At 42.5% G+C, this 27,909-nt stretch overlaps 1 protein-coding gene across 9 annotated transcripts in view; it reads left to right on the top strand.

Annotated features, from left to right (window-relative positions):
- LOC306935094 (glycophorin-C-like) overlaps positions 1-27,909 on the top strand; it is a 129,791-nt gene that overhangs the window by 77,375 nt on the left and 24,507 nt on the right. For 4 of the 9 annotated variants that reach the window (XM_079517953.1, XM_079517952.1, XM_079517955.1 and 1 more), the window contains one exon: positions 11,903-12,042. In XM_079517953.1, the coding sequence (XP_079374079.1) occupies positions 11,949-12,042 (94 nt within the window). In that variant the 5' untranslated portion in view covers positions 11,903-11,948. Of the gene's footprint in view, positions 1-7,998; positions 8,022-8,149; positions 8,432-9,102; positions 9,225-10,998; positions 11,107-11,902; positions 12,043-27,909 lie in introns of those variants that run through there. The other 5 variants (XM_079517957.1, XM_079517951.1, XM_079517959.1 and 2 more) reach the window with 5 other exon arrangements.

Raw genomic sequence — 27,909 nt, forward strand, 5'->3', positions numbered from 1 at the left:
TCCTTCTAAATCCTCCAGTTTTCTGAAATAAATATTTTCACGATTTTTCAAAAATAGCAGACCTACAAGCTCTGGCGCGCCACTCGGTGGCGCGCTATGAGCTTGTAGATCTGCTATTTTTCAATAGCTAAATTATAACAATGTTTAAAACACCAAAAGGGGTTCCCACCCAAAATGGGTTAACTGTCCTTTTGCGCAGATCACGCAAACCTCAGCAAAAAGAAAAGGACAATATCGATGGCCTCCAACTGTAGGTCAAAACATTTAGAAAATCAATTTCAGAGGTTATGTACTCCTCGAAGACGGGACAAAGAAAATAAGAAACGGTCAATTCCCAAGATGTTGCTTGTACCGGCACACAGGGACGCATATCTGCTATGCTGTCAGCGAGGCATAAAAAACCCAACGGACAACTCTATAGAAAACATTCTATGAGGCATTTTATTTACTCTTTTAACAGTCACAATGTTAGAAAGGAGATCCCACACACTGTCTTCACTTATATAACAGTAGTTTATTAAGATACTGAGTTACAGCGTTTCGGTCTCACGACCTTCATCAGGTCTGATAAAGGTCAATGTGCGGGATCTCCTTTCTCTCATTATTCGTACTGGTTGCCTGCTCCGACACAGCTGTCCCTGGCCTGCTGTAGGTGTGCAAAGGGACTTTCTTCAACAGACAAAATGTTGAAAAATGTATTTTATAACTGCACTTATTTGTGCATTCTGGAAGTGTTTATCATGTGTTAACAATAATGATAATTACTTAAAGCTGCACTAGGTATCGCTTTCCCCCGGATTTGAACCTGGTTTCCTGCGCAAGTGCTGATATTTTCCTACTGAGGTAATGGAGCCCTGCCTGCTTGATCCGGGGAGAAACGAGAAACGGGATTGAATCGAAGTTCTGTGTCCAACCTAGAACCTCATATGTCATAATTCTGCATTGAGAAATTTGCACACAAAAAAAATCCACTGAAAGATATTTCCAAGAACTAGACAGATCTGTCTAGGCGGCTCTAGACAGATTATTTTAATGCATAATGCATGAAAGTGCAAAGTGCACCTTATGCACAACAATATAAAAGATCTAATGCAACCTGGGGTAGGTCGCCTTGAGTTCAAGCTCACCTGATGAGCTTGACTGGTCGAAATATTGACTGAGCGCTAGAAACATTGATGGGTAGTAACCTTGAAAGGTCCAAACATTGCATAGTTACATTGAGTGGTCAAAACATTGTTTGTTTCATTGTTTGGTCTTTTCTTGCATCATGCTGTTGTTGTACGGGTCTGTCCGTCAACTGTGAGGTCAAAGTACCTGGATAGTTTGGATCACCTTCCGAAGCGCAGCCATTCTCAACTAGGGCTGCAACTATCCATTATTTTCTTAGCAATTATTCTATTGATTACTTTTTTGATCAATCAAATTGCACAACAATTTCATGCAAAACATAGTGAAACTAGAAAAAGTGCCCTTCTGGGCACAGGTCTCCACCAGGGGGATAGGGGTGTGTGTGATGTTTGGCAAAATGTTTAGGAGTAATATAAACATGTTGTTGTTTTTTGCAACAATTTTCTTCATTTTGTTGAGGAAATGCAGAGCCAGATCACTCTCTGAGGATAGAATTCTGGATGAGCAGGACATGTGCAGCATTTTGTACCAAACGGGCCACTCCTGAAAACTTTGGAAGGCAATCTTAGCCAATCGGTGTATAATCTGAGAAATCCAACAGACTCGTCTTTATCACATGACTACAGAGATCATGTGTACCGATTTGCGTGAGATTTGGATGAAATCTGTGCGACTAACATAAACAATGTGTTTTGCAGAAATCGGCCTCATGGTGGCGCTATAACCGGCAGATGTGGAGGGATGCAGGGAAAATGTTTTTCCATGGCCTATAGGGAGTTGTATACAGATTGATGCAGTTATAGGTAAAATCAGGAATTGCCCTGTTATAGCACCACCGTGAGGCTGATTTGGAGGAAAAAAAATTGTGGCATGTCGTCCTCAGCCTAGTGGAAATGTGCGTGTATAATTTCACGGAAATTGAACACTGTTTGTGATTTGTGGCATTTTGTTCGAATCGGACCAATCATGTGAGCTTTGGAAGCCAATCTTAGCCAATCAGGATGGAAGATCCGTGTTGATATATGGAGATAGTGTATACCAAATTGTGTGATGTATGGATAAAATGTGTACGAGTAATGTACAGAAATGTGTTTTGCCTAAATCGGCCTCATGGTGGCGCTATAACAGGCCATTGAGGAATATTTGGGGCAGAGGTTCGTCGTTGGCATTCAGGGAGTGTGTGTGCAAAGTTTGGCATGGATCGGGCCAACGGTGCCGGAGATTAGCTGGTAACGGACGGAAGGACGAACGCACGCACACACACACACGGAGGGACGGACGGACGGACGGAGTGCAATACATACTCTCTCCCCATGCCTTCGGCCTGGTGGAGACAAATGGCAACTATTTCCTAATCTGATTCCGACAGATGGTGGCGGTATTGATTCACAAGTTCACAACACAGCCTCACTTGCGCAGTAGTGAGTAGTAGCCGCGGCTCGAACAATCAGTAGCAGCTATACGGGCGGGATCTGCCAATCACCTGCCAAGTAGCTTGAAAAAAAGGCCCGCCTTCTTCAGTGACTGGGCTACAGTGGTTCCAGATGGAAGTCGGTTGTGAAACATGGCGTCTTCCATCTGGCGGAGTCAGGTTAACTATTTCCGGCTATTTTCACTTTTACTTTATTTTTTTGTTTTTTTACCTTTCGTCAATCCCAAAATAGGGATACATTATGATTATTTTATTAAATTATCTATTATGAATTTGTTTTTTTGTTTTTATAATCAAATACTCTTAGTTTGATTAGCCATTATAGCCCCTAGAGACTGTATCATGAAAAATGCAATAGGATACCATGAGATAAATCCCCCCCCAGGTTCGGTGGTGGAATTCAGGTGTCATAGCAGTGGAATGTCATCTGTGGGACAGTGGAGTGACTGAAATTCCCCACAGACTGCACAGACTCACACAAAAAACCCAGGAAAAGAAAATAAATAATTCACTCTCCTCCTCCGTCAACAACTCTTCCATTGAGGTGCCTTTGAATGAGAACACTTAACCTTCAGGAGGAATACGGGGGCAAATAAACCCTATTTATACTTATATCATGTGCCCCACATGTCGCACACCGAAAATAGCAGATCTATAAGCTCACAAGCGTGTGAGCTTGTAGATCTATTTTCAATGTGACAACACGGCACGCAACTAAGTATAAATAAGGTGTATGCTTGAATCTCTCTCTCTATCTCTCTCTCGGCCCTATTTTGGGGAATTATTAGGTGGAGCAGTGCAAGGCACGGTAAGAGACATGGTGGAAGACTTGCGGTGTATTTGTGACTGGAGAAGGGCATTCGCTCTCGAAATGAACAGTTTCCCTGGAAATACATGGGGTCTGATGGAGACAACAACTTCTCAGTGAGATAGCTCTGGGCCAGCCAACTTAACCACTTAATATAACCATAACTAGACCTGTACAGTACGTGCCCGTCGGCCTACTTGAGAACGATGCAACTTCGGGAACCCGTTGTCAAATTGTCATAGCACCCGTTTTAACTATCCGTCTGTGTCCCACATGGAGATCTCTGTATCTGCCGGTCTGCCTGAAGAGTGCAAACTGACTGTGAAAAGTGGACTGGTTAAGTAATCAATTTGCAGGTGTGGGGTTGCCATGGCAATCAATTGGCTGAGGCAGAGGCTGGAAATTGCACAGGTGAGGGGACTTTGGCCTTTTGTGGTGGTTCTGAAGAACCGGGGCGTCCGACCGACTCGATACCAGGCACTGTACTCCCTGCGGGGGGGTGGAACGCGTGTGTCGAATTTGAAGTTGGTGGGGCAAACGGTTCTCGAGTTACGTGCATTACAACCGTACACACACGCGGCACATTTATTGTAGGATACTTCATTGACCTTGTTTCCCTCTACACTAAGTCTGTTAAAGTGGTTAAAGGACAACTCCCGACTCAATTTCCTACTTATATCGATCCCAAATGACTTGCCATATGTCTATTTTGCAGAATGTCCCCAGCTGCCCTCATACCATAGAGCGGAGACCATAAGCACTATTTGTTTTGTTTTTTGTTATGTTCTTTCTTTCTATTAATCTGTTAGTAGTAGTCTGCTAAACAGATGCTGTTACTGTATGTGTTTTGCCAAATCCCGTAAAAGGCATAAAGTGATTGGCCAGTACGTTCACTTTGATTGGCAGTTATATTTACGGAAGCATTTATGGCAGTATTGTTGCTAATTGGTTCTGTGTCCTCTGTCAGGATCCACTCCCAATTTAAGGGAGGCTGCAGAGACAGACCGACGGGTCAGGCAGGTAGACTTAGGCTGAAACACTGTTACTGCTATTTTTGGGACAAATACCGGCATTCCTGGATTTTTGTCTGCTTGGCCATTCGGGAAACACAATTAGACTAAACCACAGCTTGGATTTTTAGGTCAGGTTTCCAGTTTCACTCACAGGTTGTGGAAGATCGCCTTCTATAGTAAACATTGAAAACACCAAATGACATACGTATATGCGTCAATTTGGTCTATAGCTGTAGTTCTCAACCTTTTCATATTAAGGACTCTCACATTAATATAGGTAGCCTATTTGGTCACAGACCATCTGAAAATGTTTTGTGTTAAAATCAAATCAAAAACAGCAGATCTACAAGCTTGTGCCGTGCTGCCGGCCTATAGGATATTGTGATGTAAGCAACACAGCTGTAACTAATCAACTTAAATACTGGGTGTGAGATTGTTGTGCATTGACCATACTGTTCACACTACTGTGGTTCTGGACACATTATGTCCACACCCATTATTCATTTGATTAGCTGCAGCTGTGTTGCTTTATAATAGCCTGTCATGTTGTTTAATAAGACCTGCAAATTACAATCATATATTGCAATTTCCTTAACAGGTGTCATGTTACCAATGGTATTAATTGTTCCAGTTAGTGTAGCAGTGTCTTTCCAGTTAGCCAACATGCGGCAGCAGCTTTTGACTCTGACTCTGTTTGACCAGAGAATTTCAGCAATGCTATTCAAGATCTAGGTGTGTGTGTGTGTGTGTGTGTGTGTGTCCGTGTCCGTGTCCGAGGCTAGGTGTTTATTTACAAAGGCCCGGAAAGGTCTGGACCAGTGGTTCTCAAACGTTTATTTAACTTGAAACCAAAGCATTTGGTGTCTCCCTCGACTCCCTGCATGGACCCATATTTGGAAAAGGTACATTGTTGAATAATGTTTAATTAAGCTCTTAACATCGTCCTTTACCCCAGAGCCCTAAAGCTGCAAAGAATCGCCTGTGCATGTGCACTGATTTGTTGGATTTCGGTGACGTCACACCTTGGAAGCAAGTGGTGGCTAGCGACCATAGTATTGGTTCTGGATTAATACCATTTTTATCGTGTTCTCGTATTCGGCAAAGGAGGGTTTAATAGCTAAATACAAGATACCGGTATCTCGTGGTTGGTATAGATTTGGTTATTCTTTTTGCATAATCGTCATGCTCATTTCCATCTTCCATGTTCATAAATTATATTTCAAGCATTTCATACAAAATACTGGAAATAGCGATCTACAAGCTCAAAATGTGTCACGGTGTGACGTGTTTTGAGCTTGTAGATCTGCTATTTCCACTATTCATGGTCATTCAATTTGAATGTTATTAAATTATGTAATTTATGTTACATTTTTGTTCACAAAGCCTAAGACCCAAGCAGAAATGTATTTTAGTTTTATTCATACAATGTTCAACGACAGAAATGCAATCGTTAATCACAATTATTTGTATTACTCATGTGAAATGTCATAATTGTGACAACCCTTCACGTATGCATGGCTGTCAGCAGGTATGGATTATGGGTTCTATTCCTCATATGGAGATAATAACAATGAATGATCGCATGCTGAAAATATGCAGCCAAATGTCACCACTCACGTCTGTGCAAAATTGATCTCCATTCCTCTCTGAGATACAAGTCTCATATAAAGACATAATGAGTCTGTAAGGATAATGAAGTCTGCCATGGTAATTTTCAACGCAAAGCAACTATCACTGAGGCTTTTCATTGTGTGATCTATTCATATCTGACCATAGCGTACAGTAATATAATTATTCTGCAGCGATGAAAATACATGCTTGCGTGACATCATTACCAGTACCACTGTAACATCGAGACGGATATTGAACTCTGCCACATAATTATTACTGTGATGCTTTTGCCATTTCTTCACAGCTACTCTTTTAGTCTGTAATATATAATTATGTCTGTATTATGTCTAATATTTGACTGACTATAGAACTCTGCTTTCTTTTAAGGATTCGAATTCCAAAAAAAGCATCAAAAGTAGCAGATCCACAAACTCAAAGCGTGCCGTTTCGCCCCACGTTACAGCTATTTTTGATGCTTTTTGTGTGACACTGTATTATGATCAAGTAGGGCATTAATTTACGAAAAGAAAAAAAACACAAAAAGGTTTTGTGTCATTTGTACAGCTTTAACAGTGACCGTTCCACTGCGCCTGTGTCTCTGTGTCGAGGCCCTAGCTAACTCTGATAATTGAATTATTCTCTGCTTCCCCACCCTTCTCCCTGCACTGCCAAACAGCTGTGGTCTCTCTGACAAACTCAATTCTGTCCTGAGGGCTTGTATTACCCCCACGCCCACTCTCTGCTCCTCAGTGGAAGAACAAGTACTCTGATTTCTTTCTTATTATTTTTGTACCTTAGTAAAAGTAGCGATGCACAGGGCAACTAAGTTCATGTACTGTACTTACTGTAAGTACACATTTGCGGAATTATTGGCTATTTGAAAATAGCCAATCTACAAGCTCACAAACTTGTAGAGCTGCTATTTTCAAAATAATTTAATACATTTTGAGCACTTGTGAAATTGGGCATTTAATGAATTCTGCGTAATTAGTACTTTTACTCTTAATTGGTACATTTTGATGCCAATACTTTTTTTGCATACAGGACTTTTTTATTGTAACACAGCATTTCTACATTGTGGTACTGATACTTTAATTTAAGTGGATCAGCTATTGTCGAAGAGCCGAATTAGGCCTATACATTTACGGCTTAATTGGTTAATGCTTGTGTCTTAATTATAAATTAAAGCTGCTACTAAAGTGATTTGTAACTGAAGTTGTAAAATAATGTACTGTAGTGGAGTAACAATACACAATATTTGCCTCCGTGATGTAGTGCAGTACAAGAAAAAAAAATGGAAACAGTAAAGTAAAAGTACCTGTACAGTACATGTAATTAGTTCCATCCCCTGCTTCCTGTCCGCTCCAGTGTTGCCATGTATGCTTATTATAAGCAACATTGGGGCTTGATTTACTGTAAAGTAACTTGTACAGTAAATATTGGTAGTTTGCAGGTTGCAGTTTTTTTAGCTTATTTCTAACCAAAGTGTAGTTGCTTATTTGGGCTTCTTTCATAATGTTGTTTAAACCAGTGGTTCTCAAACCTGTTCATGCCAAGGACCCCCAAATTAATATGTATTTGTCCACACCGCGTTAATGCGTTGTGAGCTTGTAGATCGGCTATTTTCAAATATCCGATGCTCACGTGGCCTAGTCCAAGGGTTCCCAAACTTGTCAGTGTCGCAACCTCACAAAATAATAATATTTGAACTGTGGGACTACAAGGCACAACGCCTCTGACTTAGAGTCATTGCTAGCTTGTAGATCGGCTATTTTCACAATGTTTGCCTCTTTCTTCTTTCTCTTGTCGTTGTGGCCAAATTTAAAAGGGTCTTAAAAGACATTCAATTGCAACTATAGAAATGTGCAGATACCCTGTAATAAAAGTATACTGTATGTTGGTTTGTTTACTGTTTGCTTATTTTGTGCTTGTTTTCATAGACCTGGCAACACTGGCCCAGTCCTCAGAGCTCTCTAGGGTGGAATGGAAGCCCAGCCCACACACACAACAGCTGTGGAGTGTTTGCACGGTGCTGATGGGTTGGGTGGGACCTAGATCTCCATTGGTGGAATGGAGAAGAGATGAAGAATGACTGAACGAAAGATGATGAGGGAAGGGGGGGGGGGGGGGAGATAATAACTCACATGTGGACTCGCCTTATAATGACAGCATGTTTACAAAAAAAAAAGACACACACACACACACACACACACACACACACACACACACACATGAATAACAAACTGGACTGTGAATGCGAGTTGAGTGACTGACTCCATTTGACCGGAGATCAGCTTGCAACGAGCAAGGCAAGCCCCCGCCAGAGTCAAGTATCTGCCTTCAGCTTTGCAGAGTTGCAGAGAGAGAGAGAGAGAGGGAGGGAGAGAAAAAAGAGGGAAACTTGTTGCTGTCTGTGCAGCTTTTTGGAACCCTTAGTTGGTGAGTTTTGCTCTTTTTTTTCTAGGCTCATGTGTGGAGAAGTGTTATCTGTGTGTGTGCAGCAGTGTGTTAGTGGCAGTTAAAAGCGAGAGTGATTTTTGACTGGTAGTAATAATAACCGGCGTGGTGGTGGTGAGGAATGAACCGCTTGTCAATGCCTCCACTGTAAGGGGCTAGTGTGATGCATGCATGCATGCCGCCCCCCCAACGCCCCCCATACGAGAGGCTTTTTATAAACCTCTACACTGCGGTGGTATTGTTTATTGGCTGGCCGTGGCCGGGCAGGAAATGTTTCAGCAGCATGGGTTCATTTTCTCAGACGGGGCTTAACAAAATGTGTTTTCAGCGCCCCAAATCTACAGTACATGTAGGTTTCTTATTACCATATCATGAACCCCCATAACGTCTGTGTGGAGTTTGCATGTTCCCCGTGTGTCCCCTAGGCCTAGGGTACAGTAGGTACCCTCACCAAAAAAAAACATGCAGTAATCCTGGTCTCTATACTGCCTCCCCCTGATCAGCCGGGGCGCTTGATGGAGGGAAAAGAACTGGTTGGAATAACGTGTTCCACTATGTCCTTCCGGGGAAACTCCCCCTGTCAGGTGATAAGTAGCGGCCTGCTCACTGCTCACTAATTTCGGGGCTCACTCCAAGTTGGCAGAGAGAGAGTAGCGCCCAGGATTACATTTTAGGAAATTGGCACCGGCCCAAAAAAAAAGAACCACCCATAACTCGGAGAACCACTGACATACAGAGGACAAAGCTATACGTGTCTCTGACAAATCCAGTGGTGGTGAGTAACTAAATAAATGTACTTGAGTATACTGCTCTTTAAGTACATTCTTTCAGTGTCTGTACTTGAGATATTTGTATTTTTGGATACTGTCACTCCACTCCACTTTGAAAGACAATGTGCTTTTGACTAAGAATGGAAAATGCACTTTATGAATTACCCACATAAGCCCAATTTCTAATGTATACTGTCTACATTTCAATACAGCAATGCATTGATATTTTAAAAAAAATTTACATTGTCATTTGTAGTTAATAATTCAGCCGAGCAACTGCCACCTGTAGCCTATATGAGTAACATTTGACCAGAAGTATATACTGAAGTGAAGTACTGTGTTGAGGGTTGAGTACTTTGTCCCCCACTGCACAGAGCGATCAGGAGAATCCACTGCTCTTGACAGATGACCACATATCACATGCCTTTAACTGTGATATGAGTAGAGTACACAGTAAGCTTTGTTAACCATATGGAGCAGTATGCTGCCTCACATTATTAACCACTTAAACTTAAAGCCTCTAGTGCAACATGGAGGATGTGTACTCTGCAGGCCAAAGAGTACACCGACGTGATGCCACTGATCCTCACTCTTGTAGATCTGCTACTTTTGCATTAAAAAAAGAATCCTGAAAAGTAACAGTTTTGGACATAATGCCACCCGACAGAGGCGATAATGACAAATATTGTTGCGATGTACGTGACTCATTGTAAGCCACTAAAGTTCCAGCTAGCAGCTTTGCTGGCATGCGTGAGCAGAGCTTAGTGAGAGTGCGTTGTTCAGCACCCCCATGTACACTCCATATCTAACGGTTTGACCCTGATAAGACAGCCCCCTGCCTTTCCTCAAAGCCCCACTTCCTCCGTTTGTGGGAAAGCAGTTGGGTCAGCCTGCTACAGAGCGTCGCTGTCGGGCAGAAACTTCTTATCTCCACAATCCATATTCTTCTGGCTGGCTGTGCCAGACACTACAGCGTCACACAAAAGCATCAAAAGCAGCAGATCTGCAAGCTTGAAACACGAATCAAAGAAAAGCATTTTGAGCTTGTAGATAGTGGAGTTAGTTGCTTTAGCAGACAGTTTGAGGGTCCAATGGATTTAAGTGGTTTTGTCCAAAGGACTTTTTACTACTTTCCATTGGTTCAATATTTTCAACAACACAGACATAAAGGATGTTCAATAGCTCAATAACTGATTTATGCAAAAATTATAATCAAAAACCTCAAATTGAGTTACGAGGTTTCCTCCCGACAGCAACGATATGCATTATATAACAGTATTCATAATTATGTATTTTCTGAAACCTTTTAACTACACAAAACCTGTATGGGGATATATACCCTGGACCAAAATATTTTCAGTTATAATTCGATTGTACTGTAATTTAACTTTTCTTGCAGCATGAAAAGTACAATGCACAGTAATTGAAAATTAGACCGTCAAATTAGTCCTACTCCTTCACATATTCCAAGAGGCTTCATTTAACTTTTGACACTTCCAGAGTTAAAGCTGCACTAACGTATTTAACTTTCCTCTTCTACCCCGGATTTGAACCTGAATTCAGCGGTGTGTTATTTCTTGATGACCATTCCGCTAACGGACCACTGTCTAATCAAAGCCTCAGAGCACCTGGCTGCACTGCTTGGATTTTATCATACTGTATCCAACATGACAGCCATGTAAACAAACACACCATGTCATTTACAACCAAATATTGCTCCCAAGAATATTTTTGAAAACATTTGAAGAGAGAAATAGACAATGCAGTAACCGCATATGGATTCTATTTGATCAACTCACATCTTTGTTTTCCGAGGGGACTGTTCTGTAGCTGGGCAGACGGCCAGCGCGACACTTATAGTATACTTTCATTACCATCCGTAAGCAAGTAAATACCTCGTTGTGTTGTTACTTTTGGGTCAATTTATAAATGTATTAATAAAGTAGCTGTGTAATAAGCGGGATAATAAGATGATTAGACACGACTAAAAACTAAACACCTAAACTAAATGAAACACCTCAACTTCGTCTCGGTGTTTAAACATCCTCTCTGTAATTATTTTTCAACAACTACCGCTGCATGCCCGCATCATCCCTTGCTTAACATACTCTACCATATACAGATTGGACAACATTAAAGGTTATGCATTAAAAAAGTCACATAGCTTGCCGCTTTAAATGAACAGTCCGCATTCTGCTGTGTGTAAGTATATGTATGTGTGCATGTGGCTCTGCTGTGTGTAAGTATGTATGTGTGCATGTGGCTCTGCAGAGCTTAGTTCCATGCAAGTCTATTGTGTCCAGTAAAGTAAGTGAAGGGGGAATTGAGCGATGTTTAAATGGCCACTTCCTTTCCCACACAAACGCGTAACCAGATCGAGAGCTTTCCAACACCCCTCTAGGAAATCCTTTAACCCTTATCAATCCAGTAAAAACATTGGTGTTATTTTATGCTTTGTTTTGATTATTTCCAAAATAGCAGGTACAAGTTCATAGCGCGTCACTTTGAGTTGCACTATAGCCTACATACTGTACAGTATAGGCACGACTTATTGTTTTTATTTTTATTTTTGAAAAATGTTAGGATTTAGAACAAATTTTGTAGAATCAAGGTTAACTCTGTGCACCCCCCCCCCCCCCCCCCTCTCTCTCTCTCTCTCTCTCTCTCATACTCATATATTCAGCTGCTGTCCTCAATCTCCCTGGACATTCTGTTAGGCTGGGATTGGCATGGAGGTCTCTCCGGTGACGTCTCTCCTAACCGCCCAGGCCGTAACGGGAGCGGGAACGGAAGCCCCCGAACATCCAGTGCCGACGGTGACCAGTGAGTACTGCCCGACACACTCCCAACCCACTTCAACACCACACATTATAGTGGTGGTTCTCACACTTGTTTGTGCCAACAAGGACCCCCATATTCATACTTATATTGTAAATGTCAGCTTGTAGACTAGGCTATTTCTCACATACTGTAGGCCTATTTTGTCTGGAAATCCGAAACTGTTACTTTTCAGGATTCAAAACGACAATATACAACATGCCCCAAAGTATTGAGCAACAAATACAAATATAGAGTTGTATATGTAATGCTAGTTATATAGTAGAGGTCCGAACTTGATAGAGAATGTGGTTCCAGCTGTTTATTGTTTGATAATTAGCACCATTTAATCTAGCTGTAGAACACTCCATTATCACAACATCCCTTAGTAAATGTTTCCAGTGATTAAAGGGCAGAGAATGTGGAGCTTGCCATCGGAGTGCCAACATTGTTTTTGCAGCTGTACTTCCTGCCAGCAAGAAACGTCTCTGAACTGTACTTAAAGTTAAAGTAGAGTAGTTGATTATTTGGATTTCGGGATGCCATAATATTTCCCCACACTCTGATCCAATTAATACATTGATGCTGATGTTGTAATCCCAAGTCTGTGTTCCAAGATTGGATAACAGGTTTTAACGAAGTACATCTTTGTGATAGATCTTTATAAATTATGGAAACTTGACCTTTGGATAGACCCGCAGTTTATTTTGATGAAAGTAACTAATGGGTGAGTAGGTGGTTGAGTCCATGGAACTCCATAAGCCTGGCCCGCAAAGCCGAACGGAGCTACAAATACAAATAGTACCTGGTAGGCCTATATTATATAACTCCTTCAGATCTGAGAATGATCTTAAACCATTATCCATGACATCGCCAAGTACATGCCACAGTTGGACCACTACAAAACAGATTTAGCTACAAAACAGCGACGCAATAAGGGGTTATGGAATAAGGGAGTCTGTTCATGCCACTTCGTGATTTTTACACATACTCTTCTGGGGGTCCCTGGCACAAAACATTTTCAGATGAGGGTCCTTTGGGACTGCGGCCAAATGCATATCATTGTTGGGGTCCATGGCACGAAACTACTGATTTAGAAAATCGGCCTCAAGTCCTAATGGCATAAAGGGATACTGGGAGTGTCACAGAAAGTTGAAGTGAATACAAGTGAAAAATAGCTTGTGACCCAAAAGAGAAATTAGACGTTTGCCCGGGACCCAAACTAGTGAAATAGCTGATCTACAAGCTCATAACGCGTCGCTTTGCATCGCACCACGTGGAGTTTTTTTGGGAATGTTTTTTGTAAATGTTTTTAAATAACAATTAAAAACTAAATGTAGTGAAACAAAAAATAAGGGACCCATAAAACTGTTTCCGCGACCCACAAATGGGTCCCGACCACTGGGAACTAGTGTGTTAGAGAGTGCATACAGGCGGTGGAAAGTAATACTGTACTTAAGTAAGTGCATAGGAGCGGCTAGCACCACTCAAAAAGAAGAAGAAGGGGGAAAAAAGGGTATTTGGAGCCTGCATGGAGCTTGATAGCAGGGGAAGTTGTCAGTGACAAACGCTTGGATTTGTGCCCGATTTACCAGCATGTGAAACTCGCATGTGAAAAGTTCATGGAATACATCATCGGCTATTGTGCTCATCATGAGGCACACCCTAATGTAACACTCCATGAAAAACAGCATGCCAATACCATTACTCTTCAGGAAGTGGACAAAGAAAATCTGTGGTCAATGTAGTAATTCTGAGAAACCGTGGATGTGTTTGATTTCAGATAAGGTTCTCAGAACCTAATTTGGGCCCATCTCTTTTATTTAGCTTATTATATATTTTATTTAGATTGTTTTATTACTTTTTTATGACATACATCCCCCTTTAGGGGAGGTTGTGGTAATATTGGAAAAAGAAACGGAAAACACATCACAGAACTTTACAGGGTGAGAAAGGTTTACAGAAGGATCTGGGTTAGCCCCTTATCAGACGACATCACACTGATAAGAACCAGTAGGCTATGTGCGCACAGGCCGGCACCATATGAATCCCACTGCTCATAAGATGCAATGGAACACTGTCACTGCACTCACTTGTAAAAAATAATAATAATCACACCCGTGTGAACTGAGCGGTGCAGGCTGAATCAAAAACACCTATTGTAGCTGTTCGTATACTCCAGACAGACATAATACTGACATATACATGTGGCTAGTCATTGGAGCGGTTAGGTACCGGTCAAAAATGCATCACACCCAACTTTCAGATACTGTTTTTCTCCCAGCGTGGAGGAAGAATGCTTAAGATTTTATTGTGATCACTTCAACCGCTTATCCGTAGTCGGGTCGCAGGGGCAAGAGGTCCACCAGAGAGCTCCAGACTTCCCTCTCCAGAGCAACATTAGTAACTTCATTCTGGGGGATCCTGAGGCGTTCCCAGACCATTTTGGAGATATGAGATCCCGCCATCTGATCCTTGGTCTGCCCGGGGGTCTCCTTCCACTGGGATGTGCATCAAGGACCTCCATAGGGATATGCTCGAGAGGCATCCTTACCAGATGCCAGAACCAACTAAGGTAGCTCCTTTCCAAGCAAAGAAGCAGTGGTTCTACTCCGAGCCTCTCTCGTGTGACTGAACTTAGATGCCCGCCACCCGTCTGAGAAAACTCATTTCGGCGATTGTATCCGCAACCTTATTCTTTCGGTCACGACCCACACTTCATGAAAATGGGTGAGAGTAGGAGCGAAGATTGCTCGGTAGACAGAGAGCTTTGCCTTCTGGCTCAGCTGTCTTTTCGTCACAACAGTGTGGTACAGAGACTGCAATATCGCCCCTGCTGCTCTGATACTACGGATGATCTCCTTCTCCATCCTCCCCTCACTCACCCAATACCCTGAGATACTTAAATTCCTTCACCTGGGGCAATGTCTCATTACCTACTTGGACTGCACAATCCATTGGTTTCCTGCTGAGAACCATGGCCTCAGATTTGGAGATGCCTGATCCTCATCCCAGCCGCCGTACACTCTGCTTCGGACCGAGTGCTGCCCTTGGTTCACAGCCGAACTGCAGCCCATCAAGCCTAATTTATGGTGTCGCACGCACAGAATCGACCGAGAATAGCAGACTTCTAAGCTCACAACGGACACATCAGCGACACGGTGTGAGCTTGTATATCAGCTGTTTTCGCCACGCAATACCTTTTGCGGGGTGAAGTATGTATTGCTAGGGTGTGTCTCACTAGCCGACACACAAATGGAGCTAGGATGAATGAACTGAAACCAACGCTTCCCAAAACAACAGGGTTGGGGATCATTTGGTTATTACATGTTACCTGTGCGTCCTGTCTCCTACATGTAAACAAATAATGTATATCTACTTGCTTCCTCGTGATGTTTTGATAAACGGAGGTGAATTAATTTTGATGGCTAGTCTCAGAACCTTTTTCCTCAAAACCCACACCACCAGATGACTTGACTTTTTGAACTTGTTCAGAAAGTCTGTCCGAGACAGCATTTTTGTTTTTTTGGATGAGTCGTATTCTTAGTACGTGATCCTGTAAGAATGTTTGGGCTGGTTGAAAGTCATCGGGTTAGACAGAGTCAGGATGTAAGCTGTCTGGAAGAACCAAAACGCGACTTGATCTAATCCACACGCCAATCCCCACTAGCAGACTGCATTGATCTTATTTCCTTGACGTACCTTTTCTCCGCTGCCGTGCCTTTGAAGATAATAGCATAACGACAGGACCTTTATCAATCCATTCATCTGCACAGAGCCATGCGCAATGTATACACTCTTTCCCCTTGATTTATTTTTAACCTATATTTTCCAAGAGACAAGAAAAGGACCATAATTGCATTTTTTTCTTTTCTTCTGCTGAGCGGAAAATTATGTCTTGTAAAGCGCTTGAAAAAAGATTAGCGGCGCTTTGGTCCCTCACTCTTCTCTCTCTCTCTCTCATTATGGGTCAAAGCCCACGTTCATTTAACATACTACAACACGTGGAAGAAAGGGGCTGTCAAAAATGCATAGCATCCATTCAGTCCATGCAGTCGCTTTGAAATGTACTTGAATTGAAGGGTTTATTTTAAACTTAAATAGATTTGCTGTGCTCAATAGTCGGTCTGACTTCAGGGTGCATATATTGTCACTGTCGTGTGGAAACCTTGTAGGCTATGTCCAAAACCGGTACGTTTCAGGAAATGTCAAAAAGAACCTGTGTTCCAATGGATCCAATGTAGTCATTATTTATTCACAAGCTCTTAATACTTTTCATTGGTTCAACATGAATAAACCCCACAGACAAACCTATCCTAAAAATATTTTGTACTTTTTTTGTTTTGCAAAGTAACTTTTGTGGGACTCTGTTGTAGCACAGACAGTGAAGGACGGTATAAAAAGACCGGGGTATGACTCGGGCTGTACGTCGCACTCATACGGAGGAGAAGTCCACTCCAAAGACATACATTGTGCAGAGAGTAATGATTAAGTGCAGCTTCAGCTTTGCCATTTACTTGGACTGAGCGGTGTTCCTGAAGGCTAATGGAGGGAATTTGATTTGGACTCTAATTAACAATTACCTGCCAGTGGGCCTGTGAGTGCTGCTGATCGCTGCGCCCAACAATGGCGCTCGTCCAGGAATAGTAGGGAAGGGTCATCAGCAGTGGTGTAAAGTAACTAAATACATTTACTTAAGTACTGTACTTCAGTACAATTTTGAGGTGTTTGTACTTTACTTGAGTATTTCCAATTTCCAATACTTTTACTTCTACTCCTCTACACATCTCAGAGGCAAATATTGCTACCACTACAATTATTTAAAAACTAGTTACTTTGATTATTATTACAAAACATACATTAAAGGGTAAGACCTTATTATTACCTTATTATGGGCAAACTAGTTATTTCGCTCTGTTGTGTTGTTTATTAGCAATTTAAGAATTAAAAATTGTCGCTCATTGACTTCCATTGTAACGGGGAAACAGCTCTCAAAGTCACTCTTTTAGCACATAAACCTACCGGATCTTCTTTCTACACAAATTAGTCAAAACAAGTAAAAATGTACATTTTTTATTAAAAATAAAACCGCATGAGTTTTCCTGATGTCATAAACTGTCAGAATCAGCTTTTGTTGTGTTGGTTTATGTGCTAAAAGAGTGACTTTGAGAGCTGTTTCCCCGTTACAATGGAAGTCAATGTGAGTTTTTATTTCTTAAATTGCTAATAAACAACACAATGGAGCGAAATAACTCATGGAATAGACTAGTTTGCCCATAATAAGGTAAGAAAACAATCCAAACCTCTAAAAAAATGGTCTTACCCTTTAAACACTCCAGCCCTATATACTGTACCACTGTATTTTGGCCATTTGAGAATTGCCGATCTAGAAGCTCACAACAGCTTGTAGATCTGCTATTTTCTAAATATTTGTATACATTTGAAAACTTGAAATGGGACATTCTGCATATTGAGTACTTTCTACTTTTGTTACTTTAAGTACATTTTGACGCCAATACTTTTGAATTCTGGACTTTTACTTTGTAACGGTAGTTCTACATTGCAGTATTGATACTTTTAGTTACAGTAAACTGTAAGTAGAACAATTGAGTACTTTTTCCACCACTGAATAGTAGTAAAGGATCATCACTAGTGGAAAATACTTTTTTTTACTCAAGTAAAAGTATCACTCCCACAATGTATAAATACTCTGTATAGCAGTGGTTCCCAAAGTCTGGGGACCCCCAGGGGTCATTGAGAGAGTTCCAGGGGGTCCCCAGCTAAATTATAGTTTGGAACCAAATGGACCCTTATGGGTCTGTAACTCTGAGAGTGGGTCCATTTGGTTCCATTTGTACACCCTCAGAGTTAAATTAATATTGATTTTACAATATAAATCGGGGTCTCAGTGGCCTTGTGGAGGTCGGGTTCAATCCCCGGCCGGGTCATACCAAAGACTCTAAAAATGGGACTCAGTGCCTCCCTGCTTGACACTCAGCATCAAGGGTTGGATTGTGGGTAAGTCCCTGTGACATACTAGCGTCATGTCCAGGGGGTGTGCTTGTACATCAAGCTGCCTCACGCTACAGAAACAGGAGATAGGCTCCTGTCCTATGGGCCTCATGGCTCGGCAAGGCTACTACTCTCAGAGATAGAAATGCCATTAAATGGGAGTCCGTAGCCTGTTGCATATCAAACTGGGGGGTCCTTGAAATGAGAATAGTTGAAAATCACTGCTAGAGCTGTAAAAACCTTCTCTTATGGGCGTCCCTTGCATATCTTTTCTAATGGGGGTCTGCGGGCTAATGAGTGTCATTTCGGGGGTCCTTGACATGAAAAAGTTTAGGAACCACTGCTGTATAGAACAAAATATAGTCCAGGAATAGTAAAGGGTCATCACATCAGTGTTTGAAAAATACTTTTTTTTTAAAGTATCAACACCACAGTGTAGAAATACTCTGTATTGAACTAAGTATAGGAGTATCAGCATTAAAAGGTACTTAAAGTACCAAAAGTAAAGGTACTCATTATGCAGAATGATCCCAGTTCGAAATGTATCAACAACATCTTGTGAAAATAGCAGATCTACAAGCTCGCAACACGTCGCTTGCAGGTATGTTATTTTCTAACAGCCGAAGTACACATACAGCTCCATCTCAATGAATTAGAATATTGTGTAAAAGTTAATTTTTGTCCCTAATATAATTCAAAAAGTGAAACTTTCATACATGTATATGTTCTCAATTCATTGTGCATAAAGTGAAGCATTTAAAACCTTTTTTTGTTTTAATCTTGATTATGGTGTACAGCTCATGAAAATCAAAAAGTCCTTTCAACAAATTAGAATATTTTCCGAGACCACTATTTTTTTAAAGAGAAACAGCCGTTATCAGATGGTTTGTTCAATTTGTTCAAAAGTAGCCCAGACCAAGTCTTGACTGCATACATTAATATACTTTTCAAAACACCTACCTTCATAATAACCTAAATGCAGCACATACAGCTTACCGTATGCAAGGACAGCAAACTGTTATTTTAATTCTAATTAGAACAAGAACAGTGTCCCAAAAATAGCTTCAGCAGTTGGCCAGGTACTGTAAGCACACTGGTGTTTATATATAGGCTATATAAATATATATATAAAATGAGTTACGATTTCAGCATACTTATTTTAAAGTTTCTGAAGATTACATTTCCAGAAGGGCAATTTACACAAGCGTATGTCAGTTTTATAATGACTTTTAAAGTTTCTGAAGATTACATTTCCAGAAGGGCAATTCACACAAGCGCATGTCAATTTTATAATGACTTAAGTTATTTTAGTAGCTGTGTGTGTGTGTGTGTGTGTGTGTGTGTGTGTGTGTGTGTGTGTGTGTGTGTGTGTGTGTGTGTGTGTGTGTGTGTGTGTGTGTGTGTGTGTGTGTGTGTGTGTGTGTGTGTGTGTGTGTGTGTGTGTGTGTGTGTGTGTGTGGCCTATGTAGGCATATTTGCCTAACCTGGCCGCATGTGGTTTATTCGTAAAATGAATAGTGTAATTTTGAGTATCCAACCAACATCTATTACGATGAATGGATCCGTACTATATCGTTCCAGCAATTTTTGAGACGTGGTGAATGTAAACATTCAGTGATTGCATTGTTTGTAACGTTTTCAGAAATTGCAGATGTAGACCTATTAGTACTATAAGCGCTTTTTGTGATGAGTGACACAATTTTGTATGATGAGGTATGTATGCAAATAGGGATTAATTAAGTTGTTCGTTGCATCTGAAAGTATAGCTAAGTTTTCATCTGAAAGTGTATAGGTTTTCATGTCATACTGTAGGCCTCAAGTCACAAGTCTCAGGTTCATATTTCCTTGGCATGTGAAATGTAATGTGTATTTCAGCCAACAAATATTTACTTTACAGAAAAACAGGTCGCTTATAATAAGCAGACATGGCAACACTGGCTGGCACTCAGGTGTTGCAGCGCTCCTTTGTTTTGGGCTTGTTTGTAGGCTAATGGCGGCGCTGTCACCTGTCAGTCTACAGCTTTTCATCATATCCGTGGACACAGATCCACTGACAGGCCACTTGTCATTAAGGCCTACCGGCCGCCATGTTTCAATTTTCTCTTAGCGTCAATATCCGTTCGCTTGCCCCATCCGTCTGCCATTCTTCTTTCTGTCTTTACAAAACGTCCACACTCTCTCTTCTCCCCCCTCTCTGGCATGAAAGTATGTGTCAGAAGAGAGAGAGAGAGAGGGATGAGATGAGATGACAGAGCAGCTGACCTTGGCTTGTCTGGGCGGCTGCCGGAGCCGAGGCTGATGGGTGATGCCTGGCTGTGTTGCCAGATTCTGTGACAGAAGAAATGATCCACTATGAAAACACAAAGCAAAGCAAAGTTCTTTGTTTACCCAGGGTGAATGGACTAAGCTCGACAAACTTGTTTACAGCCAGACCCTGCTCATAGAACATTTCATGGTAGGGGTTCAATGCCTTGCTCAAGGGCACTTCAGCGGTGGTAATTTTAACGTGCCGGTCCGGGGATACGAACTGGCGACCTTCCGATAACAAGACCGCTCCGCAAACCGTTCGGCCACCGCTGCCACTACACAGGCGCCCCAAAATAAGCTATGACTATAGCCTTGAGCCTCTACAGCATCGGATTTACAAGCTCTGTGCTTTGTGAGTTTGTAGACAGGCTATTAAAAAATAAAAAATCTTGATAAAAGTTAAACATTTTGAATAGTTTATTTACTTTAACCGATTACATTGACTCAAGAATGCACGAAAAAAGGCAGCGAAGAAGACCCTGTGAACCGGTCCCCTGAACTGGAAGTAATAAGAAGTCATTTCCGGGTCGGGCGCTAGTTATTATTCTTTCTTCAGAAGTGCTAATATCGTAACCGTGAGGTCGTGCTGACTTTTTATTGAGCTCCTAACATCGTCCCTCACCTTATATCACCTCAATCTGAGCCTCAATTCCCAGAAAAACGGCGCTAAAGATCGCGCGTTTAATGTATGTGGGTGGAGTTTGGGGATTTCAATGACGTCACACCGCGGAAGCAAGCGTTGCCTAGTGACGGGGAAGGCACCACCCGAGAATCACTTCTGGATTAATAGAAATCAATAAAAGACAAGAATTCTCGCAGGCACTATATACGATAAATCTCGAAGTTGGCATAGATTGTGTTAAGATGGTGGGGGGGGGGGGGGGGGGGGTCAAAATGCACATTAATTTGGGGGTCCTGAACATGTTTGAGAACCACTGGGATAAACAACATGGAAGCAGGCGCAAGTAAACAAAAACCAGCAATTACCAATATTTACAAGCAACTTTAAAGAAAAACAAGGCCAAAGTCGCTTATAATAAGCGTACATGGCAACACTGGCTTCTTGCTATAGTATAGGGAGAGAGAGAGAGAGGGAGATATTCACATCTGTGACACTCTCTCTCTCAAGAGAGGGATATATATATTCACATCTGTGACTCTCTCTCATACACATGCCACGCACGCACGCACGCACGCACGCACACATGCACGCACGCACGCCACCTTTCTCTCCCTCTCGCGTTCACCCTTGCTTTCTACATGGTATAACGTAACTAAGTATATTTACTTAAGTACTGTGTATACTTAAACACAACCTTGAGGTAATGTTTTTACTTTACTTTTATACTTCTGCTCCACTTATATCTCAGAGGAAAATATTGTACTTAAGACCTGCTACAGTATTGTGCGGCTATTCAAAAAGAGCAGAACTGCAAGCTCACAACACGTTACATCGCAAAGTGTTGTGAGCTTGTAGATCTTATCTTTCTGAAAACGTTTGCCAACTTTGCAACGGGCCATTCATAATGCACACTTTCACTTTGGTAGGCTTTTGTAGTTTAATGGAAATCATTTGTACTTTTGTTCAAGTAACATTTTGAATACAGGCCTTCTACTAGTCTACGTGACTCTATGACGCCACTTTGAAAAGAGACTCTGTCTCAATGCGTTATATTGGTTAATTAAATAAATAAAAACATTAAAAAAATACAAAAAATACTCCTAACAGTATTTTTTACATTTGTGGTATTGCTACTTTTACTTTACTAAAAACAAAACGTGTGTGTGTGTGTGTGTGTGTGTGTGTGCGTGTGTGCAGGTGCGTGCGTGCGCAGCGGTGGCTCCGAACGGTTTTGCGGAGCGGTTCTTGATACCGGAAGGTCGCCAGTTCGAATCCCCGGACTGGCACGTTAAATTACCACCGATGAAGTGCCCCTTGAGCAAGGCATTGAACCCCTACCATGAAATGTTCTATGAGCTGGGGTCTGGCTGTAAACAAGCATCTCAAGCTTAGTCCACTTCCCTGGGTAAACAAAGAACTTTGCTTGTGTGTGTGTGTGTGTGTGTGTGTGTGTGTGTGTGTGTGTGTGTGTGTGTGTGTGTGTGTGTGTGTTGTGTGTGTGTGTGTGTGTGTGTGTGTGTGTGTGTGTGTGTGTGTGTGTGTGTGTGTGTGTGTGGTGTGTGTGTGTGTGTGGTGTGTGTGTGTGTGTGTGTGTGTGTGTGTGCTCGCTCTTCGACCGTTTTTTCATTTATTTAAGTGTGTGAAGAAGCACTGTGGCAGGTGGAGAGACCGAGGAAGAGAGAGAGAGGGGGAGTGAGACCAGGACACATGATGGGGAGGAGAAGATGGAAAGATGGGGTGCAAGAGAGAGATAGAGAGAGAGGGAGACTTTCACTACAGAGGGAGTGATAGAGTTGGAGGGCATGAAATGCCAGAGAGATGTGTCTGTATTGTAGTTCAGTCAGATAACTCACGAATGCATTGATACCAATGATGGCGGAAACCTCATTACGTCCAAAGCTATTACTTTGCAGGATTCTAATAAAAACGAAATAGCGAAAGTAGCAGATCTACAAGCTCGAAACGCACGTTTCAAGCTTGTAGATCTGCTACTTTTGATGCTTATGTGTGATGCTCCAAGCGTATAAGAAATTAAGTTAGAACTTTAGTTAAACTTTAGTTAAGCTTTTGTCTGATGATCCAAGGTATCAGAAATTATGTTAGAACTATAGTTAAACTTTCTGAGTGATGCATTTACTATATCTGGGTTAGCTTACATCTTGTACTTGAATGTTGACATTCTAATCCCTTGGTGTTTTCATTAGCGCGAGGTGACGGAAATAGGCTCGTAGTGATAAACACCACAAGTGAAATGCTACGATAAGATGCAAGGATTTGGCCGTGATGTTTTAAAAGGTTCACTTCAAGGTAGTCTTGAAAACAGGCCTTTACTTTTTTTTTAACATTGCTACTAAACGACAAACCCCACTTATCCATATTCTGGAAACTGAATATGGATAAGATTGGCTATTTTCAGCAATACGATGTTTACTGTAGAGCGAAAATGGAAAAGTCATATGGAGCCCTGAGGGACTCCGCTTACCACTGGGAGGGAGGGAGGGAGAGAGAGAGAGGGAGAGAGAGGGGGGGGGGGGGGGGGGGGGGAGCGACAGGAACAATGGTGGAGTAGGGGGGGAAGGAAACCCACCTTTTACCCCCTGTTTCTTTGAACAGGATGTGTCAACTTTTGGACAGGGGGGAGAGAGAGAGCTGTGGGTGCGGAATGTTGAATATATTGTTTGTAAATCTAGAGAGGGAGAGAAGGGGAGAGGGGGAGAGAGAGGGAGGGAGGGGGAGAGAGAGAGAGGTCCAAGCCAAGAAGATGGTGTCTGGTGTCTGTTTATCTTTCAACCCGCAGCAGAGCCGCCTTTCCCCCCTGCTGTCTAGATAAGAGCTTCACATGTACACACACACACACACACACACACACACACACACACACACACACACACACACACACACACACACACACACACACACACACACACTACCACCACCGCAACACTCACTCACTCTCTCTCTCTCTCTCTCTCTCTCTGTCCTCACACCACAGAACACCCCCATGCTGTCCTCTGTCCCTGGCACCACAGCCAGCAACAACACAACCACATCGTGGGCCCATGAGTGCTGAAAGAAGTACTATTCTTTTGTTGTTTTTACTTGAAGGAGTAGTTCACCAAAAATAGAGAAATAGTTATTTAATTCACCCAGTGCCAGTACTATTCCGTTTGTCCTTACCTTACCTTTTCAAGGACAGTCAAATTGTGTTTTCAAATATTTTCAAATATCTGATGTCTCCACCAGGCCGAAGGCATGGGGGAGAGTATGCACTCCGTCCGTGTGTTCGTATACAGCTAATCTCTGGCACTGGTTGGCCTGGTCGATGCCAAACTGTGCACACACACTCCCTGGATGCCAACGACAAACTTCTGCCCCTAATTTTCCAGAACGGCCTGTTATAGCGCCACAAAAAGCCTCATATCATGAACGCAGCGTGCAATTTCCATGACATTTGTCACACGCTTTCCTACTAGGCTGAGGGAAAAATCCCACCCTTTTCTCATTAGCCTGTTATAGCACCACCAACAGGTGGATTTTTGCAAAGCACATTTTTGGAACAAAGAAATGCCTCAAAACATGAATCTGAACGTCCATTTTGCCATCAAAGGTGCAAGAAGAAATGGCAGCCTTTTCACATTGGCCTATTCTAGCGCCTGCATGGTGGAGACCTTCTCCTGCAGAGGAGAACTTTTTCTAGTTGGGCTTGTTGTCATAGACCTAGTTGTTTATTTCCCTCACAAAATCTGGAGGGGGCGGGGGGGTACCAGTTCTGGACAGCTAACTGTCCGCTGAGCGCTCTCCGCTCCCCTGGGCTGGGCGGCTCGCTGACAATGGGAGCAGGTGATGATTTGATTTGTTGGGTGAGATAAGGTGACAGTGTGTTGATAACAGCGCCGGGGGGAAACAAACTACAGTGCAGTAATGATATTTTCCATGATGGCAGCCACGTTGCACTCCAAACTGGTGCTTTAAAAACACTGGTTCTTAACGTCTGGAACCAGTGTCGTAAGGGACACCTGGTGGCCCCTGAACCAAACACTGGGTTGGGACCCATTTGTGGGTTGCGAACACATTTTTAATGGGTCCCTTTACTTTTTGTATCCTACATTTTGTTTTTAATATTATTTCAAAACATTTTCAGAAGTTATTCCTCAAAAAGCAACATTTTTCATTAAATAAAAACAAATTTAAAGATTTTTTCAGTCATTTCATGAATAAATAAGAGACAAATCTGAGAAATTCCATAAATTAACGAAAATAGCCGATCTACAAGTTCACAATGTGGTGCGAAGTGACACGTTGTGAGCTTGTAGATCTGCTATTTTCACTAGTTTTTGGAAGACATAAAGTTTCTCTTTTGGGTCACAGGTTGCAAAGTTTGGGAACCACTGCCTTACGAAACCCAATGGATCTGTAGCTCATGTGAACTCTCTGAGGATTTTACAGTGGATTGAGGTTCCAATGTAATTTGGTTCAGTGATAGTCAACCTTCTTTTTATCTTCAGTGTCAATTCAATGACACCCCTCCACACACCCATCCCAAAACATTCTGAGGGGCCTCAAAGTCGAAACAAATTTCCCTCCAGTGAATCTGCCATGGTTTGTAAAAGGGCTGCTAATCCGGTGCATCTCTCTACACTCATGTCCGCTGTAGTCGGTGCAGGACGAGAACAAGGCCTCCCTTTTCCCCTTCTGCTCTCAGGCCCTATAGGCAACGAGCGGAGCAGGGAGCACGAGACACCGCAACCATCTGTCCCCAATCAGCCTCGGCCACGATGCCTGAAGCCAGTCATCTGATCCTGTCACACCATTTCATAGCCATTAACAAGCTGGCTCCAGTCCGCCTATGCTCTGTTCCGGCCCTGTGTTTCCTCCGCTGCTGCTGTGGGGCCGGCCCCGGTCAGCCTTGCGGCCCGGCCCCTGCATGCACGCTGCACTTGTGCAATAAAAATAAACCATGGCAATAAGAATAATGTCGGAGGAGATGTGAGGAAAGCAGTGATGCAAGAAGAAGTACTGTTTTACTCAACCCATTAAGATCTGAGGCCGATTCTAGTAGTGTACACACACACACACACACACACACACACACACACACACACACACACACACACACACACACACACACACACACAGTAACACTTAGCCGGCGATCGAACCTGCGAACCTTCGGATTCCAAGACAGCCGCTCTACCTCCTGAGCCCCTGCCGCCCCTAAAGTAAAAGCACTTAAAACTAGAAAAAGTGCACTTCTGGGCACAGGTCTCCACCAGGAGGATAGGACTGTGTGAGATTTTGTTTGGCAAAATGTTTAGGAGTAATATAAACATGTTTGCCTTTGATGGCAATTGGGTGATTTGAGGCATTTTGTTCCAAAAATGTGTTTTGCAAAAATCAACCTGTTGGTGGCGCTATAACAGGCCAATGTGAAAAGGGTGGGATATATTCCTCAGCCTAGTAAGAAAATGTGTGAAAGATTTCACGTAAATTGCATGCTGTGTTCATGATTTGAGGCTTTTGTTCAAAACGGGGCAATCTTGCAAACTGTGAAAGCCAATTATAGCCAATTAGGATGGAATATTAACTATCGGACAGATCCGACTTGAGCACATGACCATATAGATACTGTGTAACGATTTGTGAGATTTTTGGACAGAATCTGGAGGAGTAATATCAAAAAATGTGTTTTACAAAAGTCGGCCTCCTGGTGGCGCTATAAAAGGCAGATGCGGAAAATGCAGGTCAAAGGTTTGTCCTTGGCCTCTAGGGAGTGTGCATGCAACGTTTCACGCAGATCGGTGCAGTTTTAGGTAAAACATGTGAAAAGCTGCCTCATGGTGGCGCTATAACAGGCCGTTCTGGAAAATGCGGGGCAGAGGTTCATCGTTGGCATCCAGGGAGTGTGTGTGCAAAGTTTGGCATCGACCGGGTTAACAGTGCCGGAGATTAGCTGGTAACAGACGGACGGAAGGACGGACAGACACACACACGGACACACACACGGACGGAGTGCAAAACATACTCTCTCCCCATGCCTTCGGCCTGGTGGAGACAATAATTGTAACCATCAAGTACATTACTTGAGTAAATGCACTTGGTTACTCTCCATTGCCGGCGGTCAGCCCACGCACGGCCCATGATGCACTTGTGCCGAAGAAACAAAGCCAAAGGCAGGCGTTGTGGGAGATGTTCAGAAAGTCATGTCCTCCAGTGATTCTCACAGAGACATGTGGCTAGTAGAGATATGGAGGCCAGTACCTCTGTTGCACTGCTCCCAGCCACATGCATCTGGACACTGTATACAAGCAGTGTTTCCATGTATGCTTATTACAAGCGACTTTAGGCTTGTTTTTCTGTAAACTCTCTTGGAAATGTTCGTACTGTAGTTGTGGGTTGCATTATTTGTCTTTTTCTCTCGCTGATCTGCAAGCTCTTGTGTTTGTTGATCGGCTATTTTCACTATAACATTTTTAGTTTTCTAATCTTTGCTGAGATTTGTATTTTATTTATTCATGAAATTACTTGTATTATATATTTATTGTTTTATGTTTTTAAATAAAAAATAATTAAAAACAAAATGTAGGAAACAAAGGGACCTATAAAAATGTGTCTGCGACCCCACATATGGGTCCCGGCCCACTGTTTGGGAAACACTGATGTACAGTAAGCACGTGTGTCTGACTGTATTGGTGTACGCGGCAGGCATCTGTACTGTGTGTGCAGGGCTGTCCACATACAGCACAGCGCCAGCTGGTTGGGAACCGCAAGGACTGTGAGTCTTACCCAGTCTGACAACATTCCCCTTGAGGATATCCTGCCCTGGAGAGGAAGTCTAATGCAGCGACTGATACAATTGTTCAGCTTTCATTAGCTAACAACCCCGCGGAGCACGCGCGCACACACACACACACACAGCCGAACACCCTGAGATA

Source organism: Electrona antarctica (assembly GCF_951216825.1).
Source record: "Electrona antarctica genome assembly, chromosome: 13".
In the NCBI taxonomy this organism is placed as follows: domain Eukaryota; kingdom Metazoa; phylum Chordata; class Actinopteri; order Myctophiformes; family Myctophidae; genus Electrona; species Electrona antarctica.